Raw genomic sequence first — 20,827 nt, forward strand, 5'->3', positions numbered from 1 at the left:
AGATCAAACGGAAGAGTTACTGGCTTTGATGGATTGGTAATATGAAAAAATGTTGGAATAAACACCTAAATTTGAGTTTGTAGAAAAAAGCAGCAGATGTTGCATGAAGGAGCAGAGGAGATGGTAATGAGCAGTTCTGCAGGGAATGCACATTTTTCTCATTCCATTAATGGAAAGGAGGTTTATTGATCAGCATTTTTTAAGATTCCAACATATAGATGGATTATATTGAAAAAACACAAAATCATTTATTCTTATACTTTACTTTTGTCTAGTTTCTGGTGCCAATAATTTAGTGCCCTTGAAATAAGACAAAACTAACTTACTAAGTAACTTTTCAGCAAGATATATGAGCTTGTTTTAAGTTAATAATTTCCTAATGTTGATGAAAATGTTCTGGTTCCAGATTATTTCACATGTATCATGGGAAAAATGTCTTTCTATAAGTAAAATAATCTCCCAGTTGAACTTGTACTTTCTCATCAATATAAGGGAATTATTTATTAAAAACAATCTCCTATATCATGCAAAAAATATATTTCTTGTAAGTTAGTTTTGTCTTATTGCCAGTGCACTAAGATATTTGCAGCAGAAACTAGACCAAAAACACTTGGTAAGATTTTGTGTTTTTGCAGTGTACCATCTTCAGACAGTGTTGATTTTGACTTTTTGCCAGTAGTTGTGCATCAGCATCACTTTTCCCACTGCAGCTCTGCAGACTAAGCTCTAACAGCTTTGGGTTTTTCAGGTACCAGTGGATGATTCCTGTGCGCTGGATGAAAGACGGAGCCACCAAAGACATTTGGTGGCTCTTGGAAAAGGAAGGTGTGCAATTAAAGTGTATTAAATGTGCAGAAAGCTTATGCTGAATATAATAAAATGTTTTCAAAATGTGTTCATCAGATCTGAATGCGGACATGAGGACTGGGCCTTCCTGGGTTTTGGCTAACATCAATGTGACGGGGTATTATCGGGTGAACTACGACCTGGGGAACTGGGAGCGGCTCTTTTCTCAGCTCAATGCAGACCACCAGGTTACCAAACACACTTTATCTGGTGGAGCTAGCAGAACATCTGCCAGCTAGTGGATTTACTTTGTGTTCTCCAGAAGTATTTCAACCTCTGCAGACTGACTTTGTAACCCAATTTAGGTGATCCCACTGATCAACAGAGCCCAACTGGTGGACGATGCGTTCAACCTGGCCAGGTAGGACCAGTCAAGTCAGTTGTATTTATTTTAGTGCAAATTACAAATATTTGCTCTGTTTACAAATACAGATCAGGAAACAGAAAGCGACTTGCCAATGGGAAGTGCCATCAGAATGATCAGATGCACTTGCTGAGTTCGGATAACTACGAAGCTGTTCATGGCTGTACACTAAAATCGGACCAAATTGAAACTTGTGTGGCCAAAAACTCAATGGAAGAAAACCCGCATCTGGATCCGAAGCAACTGAGCCAAAGAAGTAGCTAAATATGCTAGTGCAGGTTATTTGCAACCACTTCTTTAAGTCATTATGTCACCCCTCAATAGCTGTAAGTAGCAGTAGAACAATACTGTCACAATATTGTCACATCCTACATATTTTATCGCCTAAAACTTCCGACGAAAGCCGAACAGCGAGTTGCTAACATGGAAACAAATGGTGGTTCCGGTTTGCGGCGGAAGCCCCGCCCATAATTCACGCAAAGCCTCATGGGGGCTAGGAATGAAGTGGCAAAAGAATGGTTTCTACGTGATCAAATATATATTATTGTAAAAAAAAAAAAAAAATCTGAACTTTGTAATGAAAACTGTGTGTTTTTGTTAATATAACATAGAAATCACAACTAAAAAAATATGTTCCACTTAGGCCCTGATTAAATCCATTGAATGTGACTGCTTAATAATTGTGGGAGGTTTCAACATCCATGTTGAAGAGCCTGAAGAACGAGAGGCAAAAAAGCTGTATAATATTCATGATCATTCTGGTCTAATCCAGCATGTTGACAAAGCAACACCAATCATCTCCAGTTTGGATGTGTTATATATCTGTCCTCTGCAGAGCTCAGCTGCTCTCCACCACTCTGGCTCTCAGGACGACTTCCTACCTGTCCAAGGAAACCGAATACATGCCCTGGCAGTCTGCACTCAAGAACCTGAAGTACTTCAACCTCATGCTGGACCAAACCGAAGTCTATGAGCCCATGCAGGTGAAGACTACTCAGACGTTAGCTGTTTGGATGCCACGAGCGTCCAGTAAACCTCCATCTTTTCCTGTTTCTGTGATTCATCAGGAATACATCAGGAAACAGGTGACTCCACTTTTCTTGTACTTCAGGAATATGACGTCAAACTGGACCAAAGTTCCTGAGAAGCACACTGACCAGTGAGTTTATTCACATAAGCGGAAACAAGAGTATTTGATCCTTTTCTCCCAGTTATTTCTCATTAATCTCTACATGTTCAGTACAGAAATGTGATTATGGTGATTATGGCACTCAAACAAAATCAGCAAGATGTTGAAGAAACTGCATTAGCCAGCACTAGTTTTTTCTAATAACCAGAATGCATTCATTCTGAAAAGCAAAAGTGGTTCCATGAAAAGTAATCCACAATGTCATTATTTACTAAATTATCATCATTATTACTGAAAACAGAGTTCTAGAAAAGGTTTACACATCTGAAATGATGTGTTTATCTTCTGATGAGAAGGTTTAGACCACAAGTATAGAAGATACAAGATAGAAATAGTCTTTATTGTCCAAATGTGGGGAAATTCAGGAAGTTAAAGGAAAATGGAAGTATGCCCATTCAAACTAAGGTTAAACATTTATTAAAACAGAATAAGCAAGTGTATGGTAAGAGCAAATGATCTATTGAATACAGCATGCCCAGACTGAAAGAAAGTAGGATAATTAGAAAAAATTGAAGATGTGTATATTTGTGCATGTGAAACAATATTTATTAGAAATTAAAACAAATATTTACAAGGATGTTATTTGAAATGAGAGATCCACATAATTTAGATACTTTTATTGCCGTACGTTATTCTGAGGCTAAAAGATACGAGTATTAGGGCCATACTAAATAAAATAAAATTTAATTACGAGAATAAAGTCAAAATAATACAAGAATAAAGTAATAGTATTATGAGAATAAAGTTGTATGAGAATAAATACAAAATATGATTACTTTATTCTTGTAATTAATTTATTTATTTATTTTCTTTGTGTGGCGCTGTGATAAAGACAGAACTACTCTTTACACAAATCCACATCTTTATGGGTTATAGCGCCCCCTTTGGTCACACATGGCAGCTTTGTGTCGGTGTTGCTGCTTCATGTGCAGAACTTCTTGCTCTAACAGGTTTTGTCTCCCCCTGCAGGTACAATCAGGTAAATGCACTCAGCACAGCCTGCAGAACCGGACTACCAGAGTGCCAGAACCTGATCCGCATGTGGTTCCGGCAGTGGATGGACGACCCTGAACGCAACCCGTGGGTCTGATTTATGCAACATTTCATCATGTTTATTTCAATGTGTGTGAAAATAAGAGCTGAAGGAAAACCTACAGAGACAAAAGGAGGATAAAATAATCAATAATTTCAACTTATATTATGGTAAAGAGTAATACTTAACACTGATTAAACTTAAATCATGTTTTTAACTTATAATTGATCAAATGTACACCAGTAACACTAAATATAGTTTATCAGGACAGTGAAGTGTGTAAAAAAAGCACATTAAATGTTTACTAAGCAGAGATATTTGATTAAAGTTTATGACAATAAGTTAATCTGCTGCAACAGAAATGCTACAGATTGTAACAAGTGGGATATATGGATGAAATATTTACCTAGAAGCGTAAAGAATATACCAAAATGTATATGTAGCGAAAAATAAAACTGAGCTTTTTAAAAATGCCATTTATTAATTATTAGAAATGTAGCACCACGGCAAATGAGCTTCGTCAGAGCCGTTCCAAGATTGCATGAAACTCAAAGAGAAATCTTTTCATTCAGTCTGCAGACGCTTTGAAAGCTGGCCGATAAGTTTTTGAATTAGTTTCATATGTGAAAGCAATGCAAATCGGATTTTGTTTTGGGTGAAAAGATTGGAATGCTGTGAAAAACTCGGAAACGGACAGTTCTGTCACAGTAACAAGCTTGGCTGGACGATAAATTGTCCCAGAATTTATTGCAATAAACGATAATATTGTTGCTTTGATCCCATTTTCCAGTTATGGCACAATAATGAAAGAATCTGTCCGTCCGTCCGAACACCGTTGCCCCTGGTGGGGTCAGGAGGGCTGCTGGTGAACTTTCTCCCTATCTGGGCGAGAGGACAGTTCTCTGAACTCTGGACAGTTCTCTGAACTCTGGACAGTTCGCCAGTGTGTCTCAATTCTCAAAGATCAATAAACTTTAAATTCTAATGAACATTTAACACTGAAACTGGAGGGTATTTTAAATATCCAAAATAAATAAACAAAACAAACCGAAATAACAAATAAAATGAATTATTAAGTCAAAACTGCCCTTCAAAAACAGAGAGGTAGTTGAGACCAAAGCACCAGACTGAAGACTCTTATCATCCAGTTTTTGGTAGAAAGAGAGAAAAGAGAAAAACAATAAATAATGCAAACTGAAATTATTAAGCTTGTTTTGATTTATAACATGATTAATTGATTTATTGATTATTGCAATAAGCCCACATATGGAGAAAAAAAAATAAATTGGACTTGGTTCACATTTAGCTGCTGTCTTAACGTAGCCTTCGGTTGCTCATATCTTGATCCGTCCTGGTTTTGTAATTTTTGTCCTTTTCTACTTAAAATGGCATCTTTTGTTGCTGGTTTTGATTTTCTCCAGTGGAAAAAAAAATCAACCAATCAAGTTTATTTGTATGGCATATTTCAGCAACAAGGAGTTCAAAGTGCTTTACATCATGAACACAAATACAGTCAGTAAGGATTTCATGTTTCCAAGTTCCATTGTTACACATCAAAATGTTGGTCAATGTTTCATTTACTATCATTCAAAATCTGCTCCAACCAGGCAGGTTTTTAGTCTAGATCGAAAGAAACTCAGTGTTTCAGCTGTTTTGCAGTTTTCTGGAAGTTTGTTCCAGAACAAGTGAAGCTAATCTGCAGCTCGTTCCTTCGTTCAGCATCCACCCGAACCTTCGCTCGGCGGTGTACTGCGGCGCCGTGGCGGCCGGCGGCGACGCTGAGTGGAACTTCACATGGTCACAGTTTCAGGACGCTACGGTGGCCAGCGAGGCCAATAAGCTCATGTTGGCTCTGGCCTGCAGCAGCAACACGCAGCTGCTGGAGAGGTGAGTCTCGCCTTCACTGCCTGGTGGTTCAGGCCTCCGATGGTCCAGCAGCTCAAACCAAACGGAAACCAGTCTGGCGTCCAAACTGGCAACTTTAAACTACTGGGGGACCACAAGATTCATTAAATTAAAAATACAAAAACTGGTGTGATTTCTATTGTTATTATATTATTATTATTATTAGGATGGAATTAACATTGTAAAAAAAAATAATAATAAAAATAACATGTCTTTGATTTACAGTAAACTACTGTGGTTGCCAGAATTTTACTGTATAAATACAGATTTTACTGTGTAGAAAAGCATGTTATGGTTGAAATAGTTTGGTATTTTCTCATGTCTTTATATATTTGTAAAGGATCCTTATAGTAATGCGTGATGTAAACCTCAGGGAGAATTGTCTCGACTGTGGTAGAGACTAATGTAGACCCTTAAATAAACAAATAAACATTATTTATACCATAGTAAATTTTATGGTCATTAATAAAAACTCAAATTTTAGATGTTTGTATCTGTTAACCTTAGATAAACTGGTGAGGATCCACGATACAATTTCACATGTGGAAAACAGATTATCCAAATCCTCGGTTACGTTTTCGAACTCGTCCATTTCAAACTGACTTGCAGGTATCTGGAGTTCACGTTGGACCCGGGAAAGATCCGGAAACAGGACGCCACCGCCGTCATCACCGCCGTGGCCAAGAACAGAGCGGGACAAAATCTCACCTGGCAATTTGTCACGAAGAACTGGGAACACATGTTCACAGAGTGAGTGTATTTTTAACCAGAGTTTAAACGGTGTGTTGATTTTTTAAGTATTTATTGGTTTATTTATTGTCCACCTTTTTAGTCCTGTTGACATATAAAAGTTTTTGATCGACAAGTTTTGTGTTTTTAACCATTTTAACCGTTCTGTCTTTTGTCAGAGCATTTCTTCTTCTGACAAACCTCCCACTGACGTCGCTTTAGTAATCTGAGATGTTTAATTGTTTGCAGCTGTAAGATTTTAAACATTTTTGTGGGTTTTTGCCAGGTATGGTGTGGGCTCTTTCTCCTTTGCTTCTCTGATCAGCGGCGTCACAGCGAGGTTCTCCACACCTCAGGACCTGCAACAGGTATGTGATTTTGATTTTGCTAACAGATACAATTTGAGCTGATCCACAGTCAAAGCTGCAGTCTGACCTGGTAGGTGAATAATTACTGTATGTGTTTGATCAAAAGAAAGATAAATATAGTTGTTTTGTTGCCAGGAAAACTTAGAATTTGACTGGATGAATTGGCTGGAATTAACTAAAATGTTTTCATGTCCAACAATGCAAATGTGCTACAAATGTAAGAAGTTGGGATTCCTGTGGTTTGTTTGGCGAAGATGTGCAACATATGCAGATGATAATAATAGATTTTATTTAGAAGCGTCTTTCAGTGTCAGAGTACTTCTGTACGAATCAAGCAGGAAACAAAGAAACATTAAAAATTGTGCTAATAAAGTTCCCAGTTTGGTTCGCAAAATTTTGAGTGTTGTGTGGTAATTGGATTTTTGTTTGTCACTGATTGATTCCTAACGAATTGGCGCCCAACGTGGGGCACCCAGAACCCTTAGGGTGCATTCACACCGTTTACTCTGCTTTCATCGAACTCCAGTCTGTTTGTCTAGAGAGTTCGTAACGTTTGGGGAGTCATGAAAGCACAATCGAACTCTGACGCGGACCAAAAACACAAACTCTAGTCCACCTGAAAACCTATGTCTCGGTTCAGTTGATGTGAATTCTAGTTCAGTTTGAATGCATATATGATTAACCTCTCTAAAAGCATGAAGCAAACTACATGGCATTCTGGGTAAATACAACTAAAACAAACGTACAACTCTAGCACTAGCAGGAGAAATGGTTTGTGGCCTTTTACAAAAGACAAAAGAGAAATCCTCCAATCTGACGCTTCTCCATTTTGGTTTACATTTCATGAAGAAGGAAGTTGGACTCAATGTCTTCTACTGAGGTTTGGTGTTGATTCTTTCAGTGGTTCTTGGCGATAGGGGAACAGATTTTTCGAAAGGTTTGGTTTGTTTGAGTGTGAAAACGAACCTCAGCAGCTGAAAATGTTTGATTGATCCCAAATCAAACCAAATCTACCCAATTATCAAGTGTGAAAACTCCCAAACAATCTCATATTCTACCAAACAATCTCATATTCTACTGTAATCTGAACCTGAGTCTGACCTGTTGAAGTCTGAAGTCCTGTGATTCCTTTGATAGTTGCTGGATTTTGAGGAGGAGCACAAAGATGCAGGATTCGGTTCTGCAGCGCTCGCAGTGGATCAGGCCTTGGAGCGGATCGAGGCCAACATCAAGTGGGTGCAGAGGAACAAACAGGAAGTCCTGCAATGGTTCAGCAGCCAGACTGGAAACCAGCAGAGCTAACTGGGTGCTGTGAGTCTGGGAGGAGGTGGTGATGATGAAGAGCAGCCTCAGGGTGTACATGTGTTTATCAGAATCATAAAGAAAGAACGAAAGGAGGCTTAACAAATAGTAATTCTTCTCAAAACCAATGCAAAAGGCAAAACCAGTTTTATATAGTATAGATTCTTGAATATACAGTAAACTGAATCTGGTTGTTTTGAAAAGTTTCGGTACTGTTAATGATCTGGATTTAACTGAATTGAATTGGAGTCTATTCTTCTCTGTTTTACAGTGGCGTCAGAAAAGCAACACATGGAAATAAATATTGAAAACCAATTAATTATGATAAAGTTTTTCATTGACTAAGTAACTGTACTTGTATTATTGGAGTTGATATAAATTATAAAATAAATATAACTTTGTTTGGTTTCTTTCTGAAGACACAAATTCAACCATGTAAAGTAAAGATATCGGGTCCAGTTCAAGTACTGACACCCTAATGAATGTTTTCAGCAAGAAGAAGCAATTATTGATTTATTATTTCAATAATAAAACATTTTCCCATAAGTGAAATAATCTACCAGTAGAACTAGAACTTTTTCATCAATATTAAGGGATTACAGACTTAAAAAAACAAGCTCCCATATCTTGCTGAAAAATTATTGAAAAGTTAAGTTCTGTCTTATTTCAAGTACTAAGATATTTGCACTAGAAACTAGACAGAAATACTGGGTGAGATTTTGGGGTTTTGCAGTGCTGCTGAATTTCCACTGACCATGCGCAATTTGACATTTTGAAAATAAATCATCTGAATGGAAACACCAATAATAAAAATAAATCTTTCTTTAGCTTGAGGTGTTTGTTTTGTACTACATCGAAATCTGTTTGTTTCCAGAACTGTGACAGAAACACTTTCTTCGCATCACGCGAGTCACATGATCAGCAACCAATTACTTTTGACAAAACCACGAAGAAGACAACAGGAAGTAGTTGGACATGTTTTTAATGACGGATCGCATGAACAAACTTATTTGCGTGTCATTTTTATTGCGTTAATTACTTAATGGAAACACCGAAATTGCGAAACTGTGTTTTTTTTCCGACAATAGCGGAATATTGACGACGTTTTAGGTAGTTTTTCATTGGACTAAACCATTTTCTGCATCAGGAAAAACAAAAATAAGAGATCCGGGCTGTGGTTTGGTGTCCCAGTGCTCATCTCTCCTTTTTATTGAGTAAAAACACAGTTCAGACTCAGACCACGTTACACTTACATAATATGAGAAAACACCAGACAGACATGCACAACCAGAACCAGAACCGAACAAGATCAATAAAACAAACGTGTCCCGCAGAGTCAAAAACCCCAAAAGACACAAAACAAGTAACAGGCAGATGGGAAACTTTGATTTAAAAAAATGGAAAATAATGTCTCAGTCCTGGATGATTGTCTATTTTGTCCACTAGATGGCACTGTAACAACATTCAGATCGATTCCATTTTGAGTGAAAATGTGAGGAGAAAAAAAAACAAAGATGGCGGTAACGCACATCAGTAGAAATCAGAAGAAAAAACAAGCAAGACGGTAAAAAGATCAACTCCGAGCACACAGAAACTGTTAAAGTTACACACAGATAGGTTTGTCTTTCTGAGAAGAACCAGCAGTCAGGACGGAGGTTCTCATGCAGGACTCACAGGACAGGAAGACACACAGCTGGACTCTGGGACGGATAAACAGCTGTTTGATCAGAAGCTCCGGTTAGTTTCATGGGATGAGAGTTAAAATCCGTCTGTGGGATGTAGCAGCTGCAATTTAATATAAATACTTGGAAATTAATCTGATAATTTGAGAAAAATCACTAAAACTGCAATTAAATACGATTAAATCCGGCTGGTTGGGAACCACAGTTCTGGAATAAAAGATCTCGAATCACTCCTCCTGGAAGATTTGTTATTTACTAACTATTTATTCTGGTTTTCAAAACATAATCAGGAAAGATTTATCATGAATTAATGCAACTCTGTCATAGAAGACAGAGAAAATCACATAAATCAGCAGGGACACATTTATTGTGGCAATAATTAAGATTTTCACCTTGGTAACAATAAATTATAAGTGACGATGTTAATAAAGCCAAAGAAATAGTATTGTATTACATTTTGTTTCTGTTTAAACCACTTTTTTTGCATAAATAGACATAAATTTGCTTCAAATATAATGTACTGCAATTATTGTGTAGTATTTAATGGCAGAAATGCACTGTCCAGTGCGATGGCATATTAGGGCCACTGTAGACAGAAAAAAAGGGAGTAAATTTCTGCCAAAAAACACAGAAATTTTGAGATTTATCTCAGATATTCTTTAGAAAACACACGGAAATTTCTGAGCTCCAAAAGAGGGGGGAAAATTCGACTTTTGAAACTCAGAAATGTCCAAGTTCTTTCTAGCAAATTTTTGAGATTATTTTAAAAATGTTTATTTTTTTTCTAGCAAATTTTTGATTTTTCAAGCTCAGACATTTCCAAGTTTTTTCTAGAAAATTTCTGAGGTCCATTTAAAAAAAATTCTGTGATTTCTGGTGGAAAAGTACTCTTCTTTTTTTCTATCCACAAAGGCTGAAATACGCCATTATGTAATTCTGACTTTATCTTAGAATCAAAATTGCTTACATTGTTTATGTACTATCAGATTTTACTAGTCTTAAAACTAAAATCTAACAAATAAATTTGGAACAAAGAAGAAACAGTTATGTGATCATTTTATTTGCTAAAAGAATAGCTTTAGCATACATGGGGGAAAAAGTCTTAAATAAAATAATCTTCCAGTGTAGCTAGTAGTTTTTTCATCACTTTTAAGGAGTTATTGACTCAAAGCAAGCTTTTATATCTGGATGAAGCTATTTGTAAGTCAAGTTTTTTGTATTTCAAATATTTGCACTAGAATCTGGACTACAGTTGGTAAGATTTTGTGTTTTTGCAGTGTAACATCATGACTAAAGACTTCAGTGACTAATAATCACACATTACCTGTTTATTAGGAGTGACTCCAGATCTGTTTTGAATCTTTTCAAAGATCTTTAACATCTAATCCAGGTTTAAGAGCATAAACACTGTTTGTTGGCAGATTTTAGAGTAAATTAGATTTTAGAAACTGCTGCTTTTGAACTTCAGGGGTTGAAAACTTAAGCATCTTTCACAGCATCAACATACAAACAGGAAGTTTGTGAAACTGCTGGAAGGCGAAGTTCCTCATGCATGGAGCTGCTGCTGACAGGAAGTAGAGGATAGATCGAGTCATGATCAGTCATCAGTAGCTCCACCGCCGGGTGATGGACTGAGCTGGAAAAACCTCCTCTGTACAGATGGATGTGGTTCACGTGAAGAAACGAGCGCTTGGCGTTGGACCTGAACAGCTGAGGTGTTTCTGTTCTCGCCTTCTGCAGAGAGCAACATGAAGTCCGACAGCTTCCAACGTGAAGCGGACTCGCTTCTTCTGCCTCCGGACGCCCCGGCGGAAATCACTGCAGGATTTTCTGCCTCGTGTCGGGCAGCTTGAGGGCCACCAAGCCGCCGCACACCAGGGCGGTGAAGGACAGAAGGATGGGGACGGCTTTGGTGATCCCCACGAAGCTGGCGAAGATGGAGGTGCCGAGGATGGCGGCCAGCTTACAGAGCGCGTTCAGGACGCCAAACGCCGTCGCCCTGCGACAAAAACACGACCGGGTCGGTACGAGGTGCTGCAGGACCAAATCGATGGTCAGCAGGACCTGTAGGCCCCGTTCACATGGAAACAAGCGTGTTTCTGTGAACAATTAAGAAGAAATGTGCATCTACGAACAGAAAATGGCGCAGTAAATCTGCCGGGCCTATTGGTGGCGCTGTAGCACTGCCAGAGAACGACACCAAAAACACTGAACTGCAGTCAGAGTTGGGTAGTAACTAGTTACATTTTCTTGAGTAACTTTTTTGAAAAAAATGTAGTTTTAGGGCTATTTTTGCTACGCTCTACGTTTTTACTTTAACTTGAGTAATTTTACTATGAAGTATTTCTACTCTTACCGCCATTAGCACATTTAGCAGCGACTACATGAGGTGATTTACAGCGTTAAGACCCTCCTCCTGGCTCTGATTGGTTAGTTTTGTTCAGGGGAGGTGCATTTTTTCAGTAACTCAGGAAGAAAATGGAGGAAGAGATTGCTCTTTTCACAAATTATCTGTCTCATAACAACTTGATATTTAGCAAGCAAACTAAATATTTTGTTTGTTAGCTAAATAACTTAGCCACAAAATATATTTAACATTGTCAGGAGTGTAGCCACTGACGAAGGCGGATAAATGGTTTTCCTGTAATGGTAAGTTGTTTCTCTGCCTTTAGCACATTTCGCAGCAAGTACATGAGGGTGATTGACAGCGCTAAGACCAGACTCTTGGCTCTCATTGGTTGCTTTCTGTGCATTTCTTTAGACAGCAATAGTAACTCAGGGAGGAGGTGGGGGACAGACAATCTTTTCACAGATTGTCTCATGATGACATGGTGTTTTAAACAATAAGTAAAAATATATTCGTTATAAAAGTTTTGTATTTTAGCTTTACGATACTTTAGATGTAGAGAAGAAGTTACCTTTTCGAAGTCGGGTAGAGCTCCACGGTCACCACCTCGATCCCGTTCCACGCAGCGGCGCTGACGGCGCAGAACATGCACTGCAAGGCGATGATTGCTGATTGGCTGAAGCTCAGGAACAGGAAGAAAGAGCATCCGGCAGAAATGAGCATGGAGCCACCTGAGGAGGTCAGAGGTTAACAGAGCTGTAATCTGTGAATCCTCAGTGATGATCTCATGGATTTCTGGCGTCACCTATAATCTTGACCCTGCCGATCTTCTCCACGAACAGCGCGGAGATGATGTTGCCCGGCAACACGGCCAGGCTGCCCAGGAAGCTGACCAGGTAGATTAACACGTCGTTCTCCTCCACTGAATCCAGGTGGCAGCCATGTTTGTTGTGCTCAAAAGTGGTGTTCTCCATCCGGCAGTCGATGAACTTCTCCTCCCACAGGTCTGCAGAGAGGGAGGAGGTTCAGGGGAACAGCAAGCTCACAAACTAGGCCCCTTAGCAGCTACGATTCCTTTAGAAATGTTTACGAATCTTTACCTATATTTCACTAATAAAAAACATAAAATAAGAAACATTAAAATCCCACGTAAATAAGGTTGTTATTGTTTGCAGATGATTCAAGTTTCTATTTGTAGATTTAGTTTGAAGCAAAATAGTCAGCTTCAAACTGAATATTTAGCTTTAGATTTAGGCTAAATATTTAGTTCAGAGAAAAATATTTAGCTTGAAGATGAATAAATATTTAAATTAATAAGTAGCAATATGTAGCTACATATTTAGTTAAATATGTAGCTAAATACATGCTAAATACTTTAGCTAAACATTTAGCTTGCTAACAAAATAAGTAAAAACATTTATCTTGAAGCTAAATAATTAGCTTAGAGATAAATATTTAGCATGAATCTAAGTATTTAGCTAAAGACTTAGATAAATATGTAGCAATTTTCAGCTGTATCTTTAGCTAAATATGTAGCTAAATATACAGCTAAAAAAACTAAATACTTTAGCTAACTAAATATTTAGTTTGGATTAAAATATTTAGTTTTGAGTTAATTATTTAAGCTTAACATTTGTCTTCAAGTTAAACGCTTAGCTTGCAAATTAAAGTTTTAGCTTGAAGTTAAATAATTAGTTGGAGCATTAAATGATCACCTGTGTTGTAGAAGACGGTGGAGAGGATGGTGCAGTTCTCGAACACCGTGTTTGTGGACCGGATGTCCTCAAAGGTGCAATTATCGAACAGGGAATCTTCGAACTTCACTGATTTCATCTCGATGCCGATGAACCTATGAGGATGGGATGGGACACACACCAGCAGACAGACACAGGGCCTTTCTCAGTGCACAGCTCCGACTCCTGCGTTTGGGATCTCAGGAGAAACAAAGCCTTCGGGAGCCGAAGAGTTTTGTTGTTTAAGGAAACACAACTTCACCCTCTTCAAAATAAGAGCAAGAATATAAACACCTAACAACCAAACATCGAAGCAAATTAGCGTTTCAGCATTTAGCCAGAACAATTAAGTGCAATAAATGTTAGCTAAAGAAAAAATAAAAATAAATTAAATTTGGTCCACCAATAGCAGATTAGCTAATCAAAAATATCCAACATACTGAGAGATTTAGCGGCTGTTGTCTCACGCAAGCCTGACAGATTAAAAAAAGGTTCTGAAATACTGAATTCCTCAGTTCTTTTCTTTAACCACTCAAATCACCCAATGGATCAGGAAACATCCGTAAAAGTCAGATCTGGATTATCTTAGTTAATATTTTAGGCATTCGGTTTCTGATTTAAAAAATATGACAGAGTATTAAGAGCAACACTAAGAAAAAATAAAGTCAAATTAAAAAATAAAGTCATGAAATTATAAGGATAAAGTCATATCACCAGAGTATAAACAAGAATAAAGCTAAAATGAGAATAAAGTCTTAATATTTTGACTTTACTCTGGTAATATTACAACTTTCTTCTCAAAATATTATCACTTTGTTGTCGTAATAGAACCAAACTATTTTTGTATAATATTATGACTTTATTTTCATATTATTGTGAGTTTATTCTTATAATTACGTGACTTTAGTCTTGGAAATAATTTTTTTTTAATTTTCTTAGAATAGTCGTAATACTCTGTCATAAAATAACTTCCCCTTTCAGCAAGAACTGTACAGTAGAAGAAAAATGTCAGTTTTTATTTTTACCTTTATTACCTATAATCGTAATAAAATAAATTGTCTTAACTACAGTAAATAGTGTTTCATAAATCCCAAAGAACACGAGTGGAGAGCGTTACGCAGGTTGAGAAAGGCCACCATTGACTTCTATTGCTGCAGAATGAACAAACAGGCCCAGCATGGAAACGCCAACATGATTCATGTTCCAGCAGCATGTTGGGCTGGGAATGGTGGATTACAGGAAGTTCTGCTGTAATCCCAGTACAGGGCTCATTCGGTCTGTTGCATTCTGCTGGAAGCATAGAAGTTTCTTAATATACAGCAGTGGTACGTACTGTATATCTGCAAAGTCTCTGATCCTTTGGTAAAAACAAACCATAGAAAAGCTGACATTACAGCAAAGGTCAAAGTTCACTATAAAAATATGAATGAGTCATGAATGTTTCAAATCAAACAGGAAGCAAAAAACAGAGCAGAAACAACAGACTGAAATTTTCTTTCAAGACATTTCAGATATGAAACTTTTCCCAGTCAACCGAGGTGACGACGTGTGAAAAACAATGTAGATTATCACAGGATAATCTGACTTCCACTCATTTAGTAACTGCTTAATCCAAACCACTACCCAGATATTCCTAACAGTAACCAACATGTAATCACATCATCTCTGTGAACCAGCGTTTCTCAGTTTTTCACAGGAAAACCCACTTAACACTCAGAGAACGTGAAACTGACCTCACATTAAAACCACATCTTAATATTTACAACCTGGAATAAAAATGTTAGTTTCTCATGGCATTTACGCAATAAACTACTTTTTGGTAAGCTTTACCGAACAAAAGTTCAGCCATTCACCTGAAAAACTGAAAAATATTCCTGACATGAACTCATCCAATAATATAAGTCAGGTGTGTCCAAACCTTTTGGCTTGGGGGCCAAAAAACGTCAAGTGGAAAGAACTACAGGGGCCACAAAATTTAATAGCAAACTCTATTTTTTTTGTCTTAGCTGCTAAATAAAAAGTAAACTGAACACACAATATTTTAATAAAATGAGTAACGCAGTCGGATTTCTGTAGACATGGTATTTTAAAATAAATTTAATTTTGTCTGATTTGAACAACAGGGGGGTCGGCTGACCTTTCATGACCTCTAGAAACATTTATCAGTATCTTTAAAACGACAGAAACTTTTGCTGTACAAACATTTGGCACCAATTTGAAGGTGGTTAATGCTCACAGTGCCGGTCTGAAGGGAGAAATAAAATGAAATGAAGGACTTCCTGTCTGCCCGTGACTTACGTGTCCCGTCTGTATTCTCCCTCTTTGTGGATCTGGTTCTTCAAGGGAAAGTCGAATCGGACGTCCACAACTCGTTCTCTGTGGAACGTCTGAACAGAAAGGAAACGTCATCAATCTGTGCAGAGGTTTCTTTAAAAAAAACAACAGTTTTTTAAGAAATATGTCCATATTTTAGGTCTTCACTGCAGCAGGAACTTCCTCTTTCAACCAAGAAGCTTCTGAATCTGTAAACGAAACATTTGTTCTCTCTGTCTGTGAGGTTTATGATGCTTCACGTTTGGTTTTATCATGTATTTGTGTCTACAGTATGTTCAGTGAATGTCTTAACTCATTGGTTTTACAGCCTGCTGTCATTTATTAAGATGTTTTGTTGATGCGGTTTGCACTAAAGTTATGTAATTCATGTTCAAAATAAACCTAAAAAGCTGCTGCAGGATTCTGTGGTTTACTCAGATTTTGGGTCATTTTGTCAGGATGTAATGAAAACATGTTGGGGTTTCGGTGAAGAATATAAAAAAACATGTTTTTTATTAGGATAAGTTGCTCACCTTCACCTTGGTCTCGTACTCCTCGTACTGCAGGTGTTTGATCATGTCGGGGAACCACACAGACAGGCCGTAATAACTGGATAAAACACAACAGAGACGACCGCATGCGATTTAAAACAACACAGATTTCACTTTGGAAAATTTGGAGGTAAACTAAAGGAAAACAGAATTATTTTTCTATGTTCATAGCATAGATGCTTTTCCTTTCTTCATAAATGCGCAACTTGGAATTAAGAATAATAATTTGCTAAGTGAAAAAAAAAAAAAGTTTTGTCGATAAAAAGTGTTTTTTCACCTGAACTGAAATTTGTTTATTTTACAAAACTGCAATGGAAACACTTTTTTTCGCTTCACACGAGTCGTGTGATCAACAACCGGATGTTACTACTGCCGGAAATGACGAAGAAGACAACAGGAAGTGGGAGGAGGATGAAGGCGGAGCATGATTTTTAATTAAGTGAACAAATTTATTCACATGTGATTTTAATCGTGTTAATTCCTTAATCAAAACACAGCAACTGCAAAATTGTGTTTTTTCAACATCAGCAGAACATCATGAAGTTTTGTGCTCATTTGTAAATAAGCTGCAGTCAGGCTGGATGATGAATGCTGAACTCACCTGAAGGCCATGCAGAACCAGATGATGGCCATGAAGAGAGTGGCAAACCTCAGCTCTGCAGACAGCAGGGACGCCATGTTCCTCAGCACCTGCAGCAAACATACAGGAGCCACTTCCTTTCACATTTACTCCACCTGGACGGTCATCAGGTGTGAACACAGCCAAATACCAGAAGGAAGAAAAAACACAGCAAAGGTCTGAAGGGACCCAGCTTTGATCCAGTTTGTCCCATTTAAAGTCAGGCAAAAAAAATAAAATTTTTATGTATATTTACGCACCTGAAGGACTAGAATGTGCAGAAACAGATTAGGGCAACAAAATTATGACTAATTATCAGATTTCAGACTTTTATGGTGCATTCACACCAAAAGCGTTATGTGCGTCAAAAGACGCTTCAAGTTTGACGTGTGTGCACTTTGAATGCAGACGCTTGACATTTTGCTCTACACCTAGCATTTTGTGCATCTGGATTACATTCAAAGTCTATGTGGAGGCGCATCAGACGCGTCAGCTCTCGCTGCTGTTTTCCACTGGATGCTTCAAACACTCCAAACGGTTCAAATCTCGCCGCGCTAGATGCTCGAGACGCAGCTCCACGGTCCTCGATGTGCCTCCACATAGATTTTAAATGTAAGCCAGACGCGCCTGACGCTCAAAACGCTTTTGGTGTGAACGCACCGTAATCCTCAGAAGTCTGAATTTAATCTCAGATTCTGGCTTTAATCCTCAGGAGTCTGAATTTAATCTCAGATTCTGGCTTTAATACTCAGGAGTCTGAATTTAATCTCAGATTCTGGCTTTAATACTCAGAAGTCTGAATTTAATCTCATACTTTTAGTCCTGTGTCAATCAAAATCCCAATAAATGACCAAATATTCTTAAACGTATGTCAGTTATGTTGCTTGTAGATGAAAATAACCACGCAACTGTTTCTTCCTTGTCTTAGGATTTGTAAACCTGCACTTTATCCACATTGAAAGCCTTTCAGGTAGATTTGAGTTTTAAGATTAGATTTCCCTCAAGGTGCAAGAAAAATTTTAACATTTTTGATTCTGAGAAGGAAAAAAAAGAAGCCAGAATTCAGATATTTTTAAAAATGTCAGAATTCTTCTCTTCCTATTGTGAGGATGTAATTAGCATCTAATCAAGTCTATTTTCCTTGTCAAATAAAAGCAGATATTGAAAGACATTGTAGAAAGAATGTTATCAGATTAAATACTGGATCACAGAGGTGGAAGAAGATGCTCAGTGCTCCATCAAGAGTGTTGAAACCAGACCAGTCTGGACCAGTTTGTGTCTCTGGCGTACCAGTTTGCACAGTGTAAGCGAGCGAACGGCCCAGCGCTGCACCGGCGTTCCAGTGCCACTCTGAATCTCAATGAGTTCGTCTTCGGCCATCTTGGGCGCCTTAATGTGAGTCACCTGGGAAACAGGAGAAAAGTAATGGGTTCACTGGAGCCGCTCAGCAGAATTAAACTGGTTTAACTGGTTTCCCCTTCACCACCTGAAAGGTGATTTCATGGAACATCTTTTGTTAAAGGTAAGATTAAGGAGTAAAAAAATTATTTTCTGAATCCAACTAATACAAAACTTTATTTTAATAATCCAAGAATAAAATTACTTTTTGTGAAAATAAAAAGCACCATAAGAAGAAAGTTTTACTTTTTATTACCATGAATGATTATTTGTCAAGTTAAACATGGTTAAAAACTAATTTTACTGTACAGTTAAATAAATAACTAATTTAGTCAAATTTTCTAAAACTCTAACTGAAAAGAAGAAAATGAAAGTGTACAATAAATATTGAATAAGTGCATATTATTTTGCTTTAAAATTACAATGGAAACCATATAAGTTCAAGAAAATCTATGCATTTAAAAGCTCTTAACTTCACCTGCATGTGTAGATCCACTCAAACACAAATACAGAAAATGCACCTTCTTTTTAAGCCAGAAGAAAAAAGCATCTAAATCCTAAAAATAAATCACGTTGACGTATGAACGTGTCAGGAACGAAGAGCCGCTCCTCGCCTCGCCGTACCTTTTATTTGTCAGGTAAAAACTGGGACAGCAGGAATGTGCATGAATCTATTTTGAGTCGGAAACATGTGCTTTGCTTTAAAAAAAAAAAACAGCTACATTTTTTGGTTCCTAAAATTTGTAAAACAATCTCCTGATTATCAGTTTCTGCACCTGCTTGTGATTTTCTGTTGGTTTTAATGAACTCACAGTGAAGACTTTCTCCGGTTTCCCTTTGGCTCTCCAGTTGGTGTCATGAACCTGCTTCAGGATCATCCACGCCTCGTCGTGTTTGGCATGCTGCTCCGCACACACACACACACACACACACACACACGCACGCACACGCACACACACACACACACACACACACACACACACACGCACACCCACACACACACACACACACACACACACACACACACGATGTTTAATCCACCAAACTAGACAAATTATTTCATCAAAAATCTGAGTGAATTGTTTTAAATTTTTGCAACACATTTCAAAAACACAAAATCTTCCAATAATAAATCCAAATATATTTTTGTCTAGTTTCCAGTATAAATATCTTAGTACATATACAATACATACATATACACATACAAATAAGACAAAACTAACTTAAATTTTCAGGATGATGTCGGAGCTTGTTTTAAGCCAATAATTTCTGATGAGAAAGTACTGGTTCCGAAAATGTCTTGCTATTGGTTTGTATTTTTTGGGGCTCTAAGTTGAGGCTGTTTATTACAACGATGTATTATAGCCATTGTAAAAAAAAAAAAAAAAAAAAAAAAAAAAACAGTAGTAAATTTTTGCCTAAATAAATAAAAATATTAAATTATCTACAAAAATAATAAAAAAAAAAACATGGAATTTTTCAAGAAAAGATTTGGAAATTTCTAAGTTTCAAATGTCCAACATTTTTGACTTTTGAAAAAAAAAAAAAATTCCATGTTTTTCCTCAAAAGTTCTGAGATTATTCTAAAAATGTTTGAGTTTTTTCCAGCCAATTGGCAACTTTTGCAAACTCAGGAATTTTCAGATTTCAGAGATTAATATAAATTTCTGAGATTGGTGGTGGAAACTTAACTATTTTTTTAATGTACAGTGGCTTTAATATGTCGTTGTACTGTCCACCCGGAAAGAAGCACAGTATATTTTTGTAAACAATTGAAAAAAAATTATCTCCACAGGTTGAACTGAAATGAAATTTTAATTTCCATAGTTGTTTTTTTTATCTGAGTTTTTTAGTGGAATTTTTTTTTTAAACATGTTACTTCATATTAGCATTGTCTGCCAGTTTCAGTTTCTTGGTGCAATTTAAGTTCAGTTTTGTTTGTGAAGTAAGACTTTCTGTTTATTAATACTTCAAATTTATTAAAGCTGATGAAGTCTAACAAAATTTTGTAAAAACAAAATATTAGAGCGCACTTTGCCGTCAAAACATAGTGACTGGTGTCAACAGCAAACGTCTGTAGGTACAAAGTCTAAAAGAAAACTGAAAAAAAGCTAACTCTTGGTGAACTGTGGAGGAAATGAGATTAAAACCCAGCAGAAACTCTTCACAGAATCCACAGAAACATTCATTAAAAATTACTTTGAGGGTTTTAATGCAGCTCCTATTAAAGCAACTTCCGTCAAAGCTGCAGTAAAGTCATTTACATAAAAAGCTCCCGGCAGGTGCAACTGCAGGGTCTCACCTCCAGCAGGAAGCGGGGACTCTCGGGCATGAAGGTGAGCCCAACCAGAGACGTGACGGCCGGAAGAGCTGCGATGATGACGAAGACACGCCAGCTGTGGAACTGGAGCTCTGTGCCCATACTGAGCCCCCACCCTGCTCAAACAC

The 20,827-nt window shown here is 37.4% G+C and overlaps 2 protein-coding genes across 3 annotated transcripts in view; one reads left to right on the forward strand and one right to left on the reverse strand.

Moving 5' to 3' along the window:
• LOC122836150 (aminopeptidase Ey) overlaps positions 1-8,766 on the forward strand; it is an 18,809-nt gene extending 10,043 nt beyond the window's left edge. Inside the window, exons 14-23 of the mRNA XM_044125874.1 lie at positions 749-825; positions 904-1,034; positions 1,152-1,207; positions 2,046-2,193; positions 2,278-2,369; positions 3,369-3,479; positions 5,152-5,319; positions 5,947-6,087; positions 6,353-6,434; positions 7,572-8,766. Of these exons, the coding sequence (XP_043981809.1) occupies positions 749-825; positions 904-1,034; positions 1,152-1,207; positions 2,046-2,193; positions 2,278-2,369; positions 3,369-3,479; positions 5,152-5,319; positions 5,947-6,087; positions 6,353-6,434; positions 7,572-7,736 (1,171 nt within the window). The 3' untranslated portion in view covers positions 7,737-8,766. The remainder of the gene's footprint in view (positions 1-748; positions 826-903; positions 1,035-1,151; positions 1,208-2,045; positions 2,194-2,277; positions 2,370-3,368; positions 3,480-5,151; positions 5,320-5,946; positions 6,088-6,352; positions 6,435-7,571) is intronic.
• Positions 8,767-8,914: 148 nt separating this feature from the next.
• Positions 8,915-20,827, reverse strand: part of LOC122836151 (synaptic vesicle glycoprotein 2B-like) — a 41,170-nt gene continuing 29,257 nt past the window's right edge. For both annotated transcript variants that reach the window (XM_044125876.1, XM_044125875.1), the window contains exons 6-15: positions 20,682-20,815; positions 19,192-19,281; positions 18,272-18,385; positions 16,964-17,052; positions 16,345-16,420; positions 15,797-15,885; positions 13,481-13,614; positions 12,571-12,771; positions 12,337-12,496; positions 8,915-11,417 (exon numbers count right to left, since the gene is read on the reverse strand). In XM_044125876.1, coding sequence (XP_043981811.1) covers positions 11,234-11,417; positions 12,337-12,496; positions 12,571-12,771; positions 13,481-13,614; positions 15,797-15,885; positions 16,345-16,420; positions 16,964-17,052; positions 18,272-18,385; positions 19,192-19,281; positions 20,682-20,815 — 1,271 coding nt within the window. In that variant the 3' untranslated portion in view covers positions 8,915-11,233. The remainder of the gene's footprint in view (positions 11,418-12,336; positions 12,497-12,570; positions 12,772-13,480; positions 13,615-15,796; positions 15,886-16,344; positions 16,421-16,963; positions 17,053-18,271; positions 18,386-19,191; positions 19,282-20,681; positions 20,816-20,827) is intronic.

Source organism: Gambusia affinis, linkage group LG08, assembly GCF_019740435.1.
Source record: "Gambusia affinis linkage group LG08, SWU_Gaff_1.0, whole genome shotgun sequence".
In the NCBI taxonomy this organism is placed as follows: domain Eukaryota; kingdom Metazoa; phylum Chordata; class Actinopteri; order Cyprinodontiformes; family Poeciliidae; genus Gambusia; species Gambusia affinis.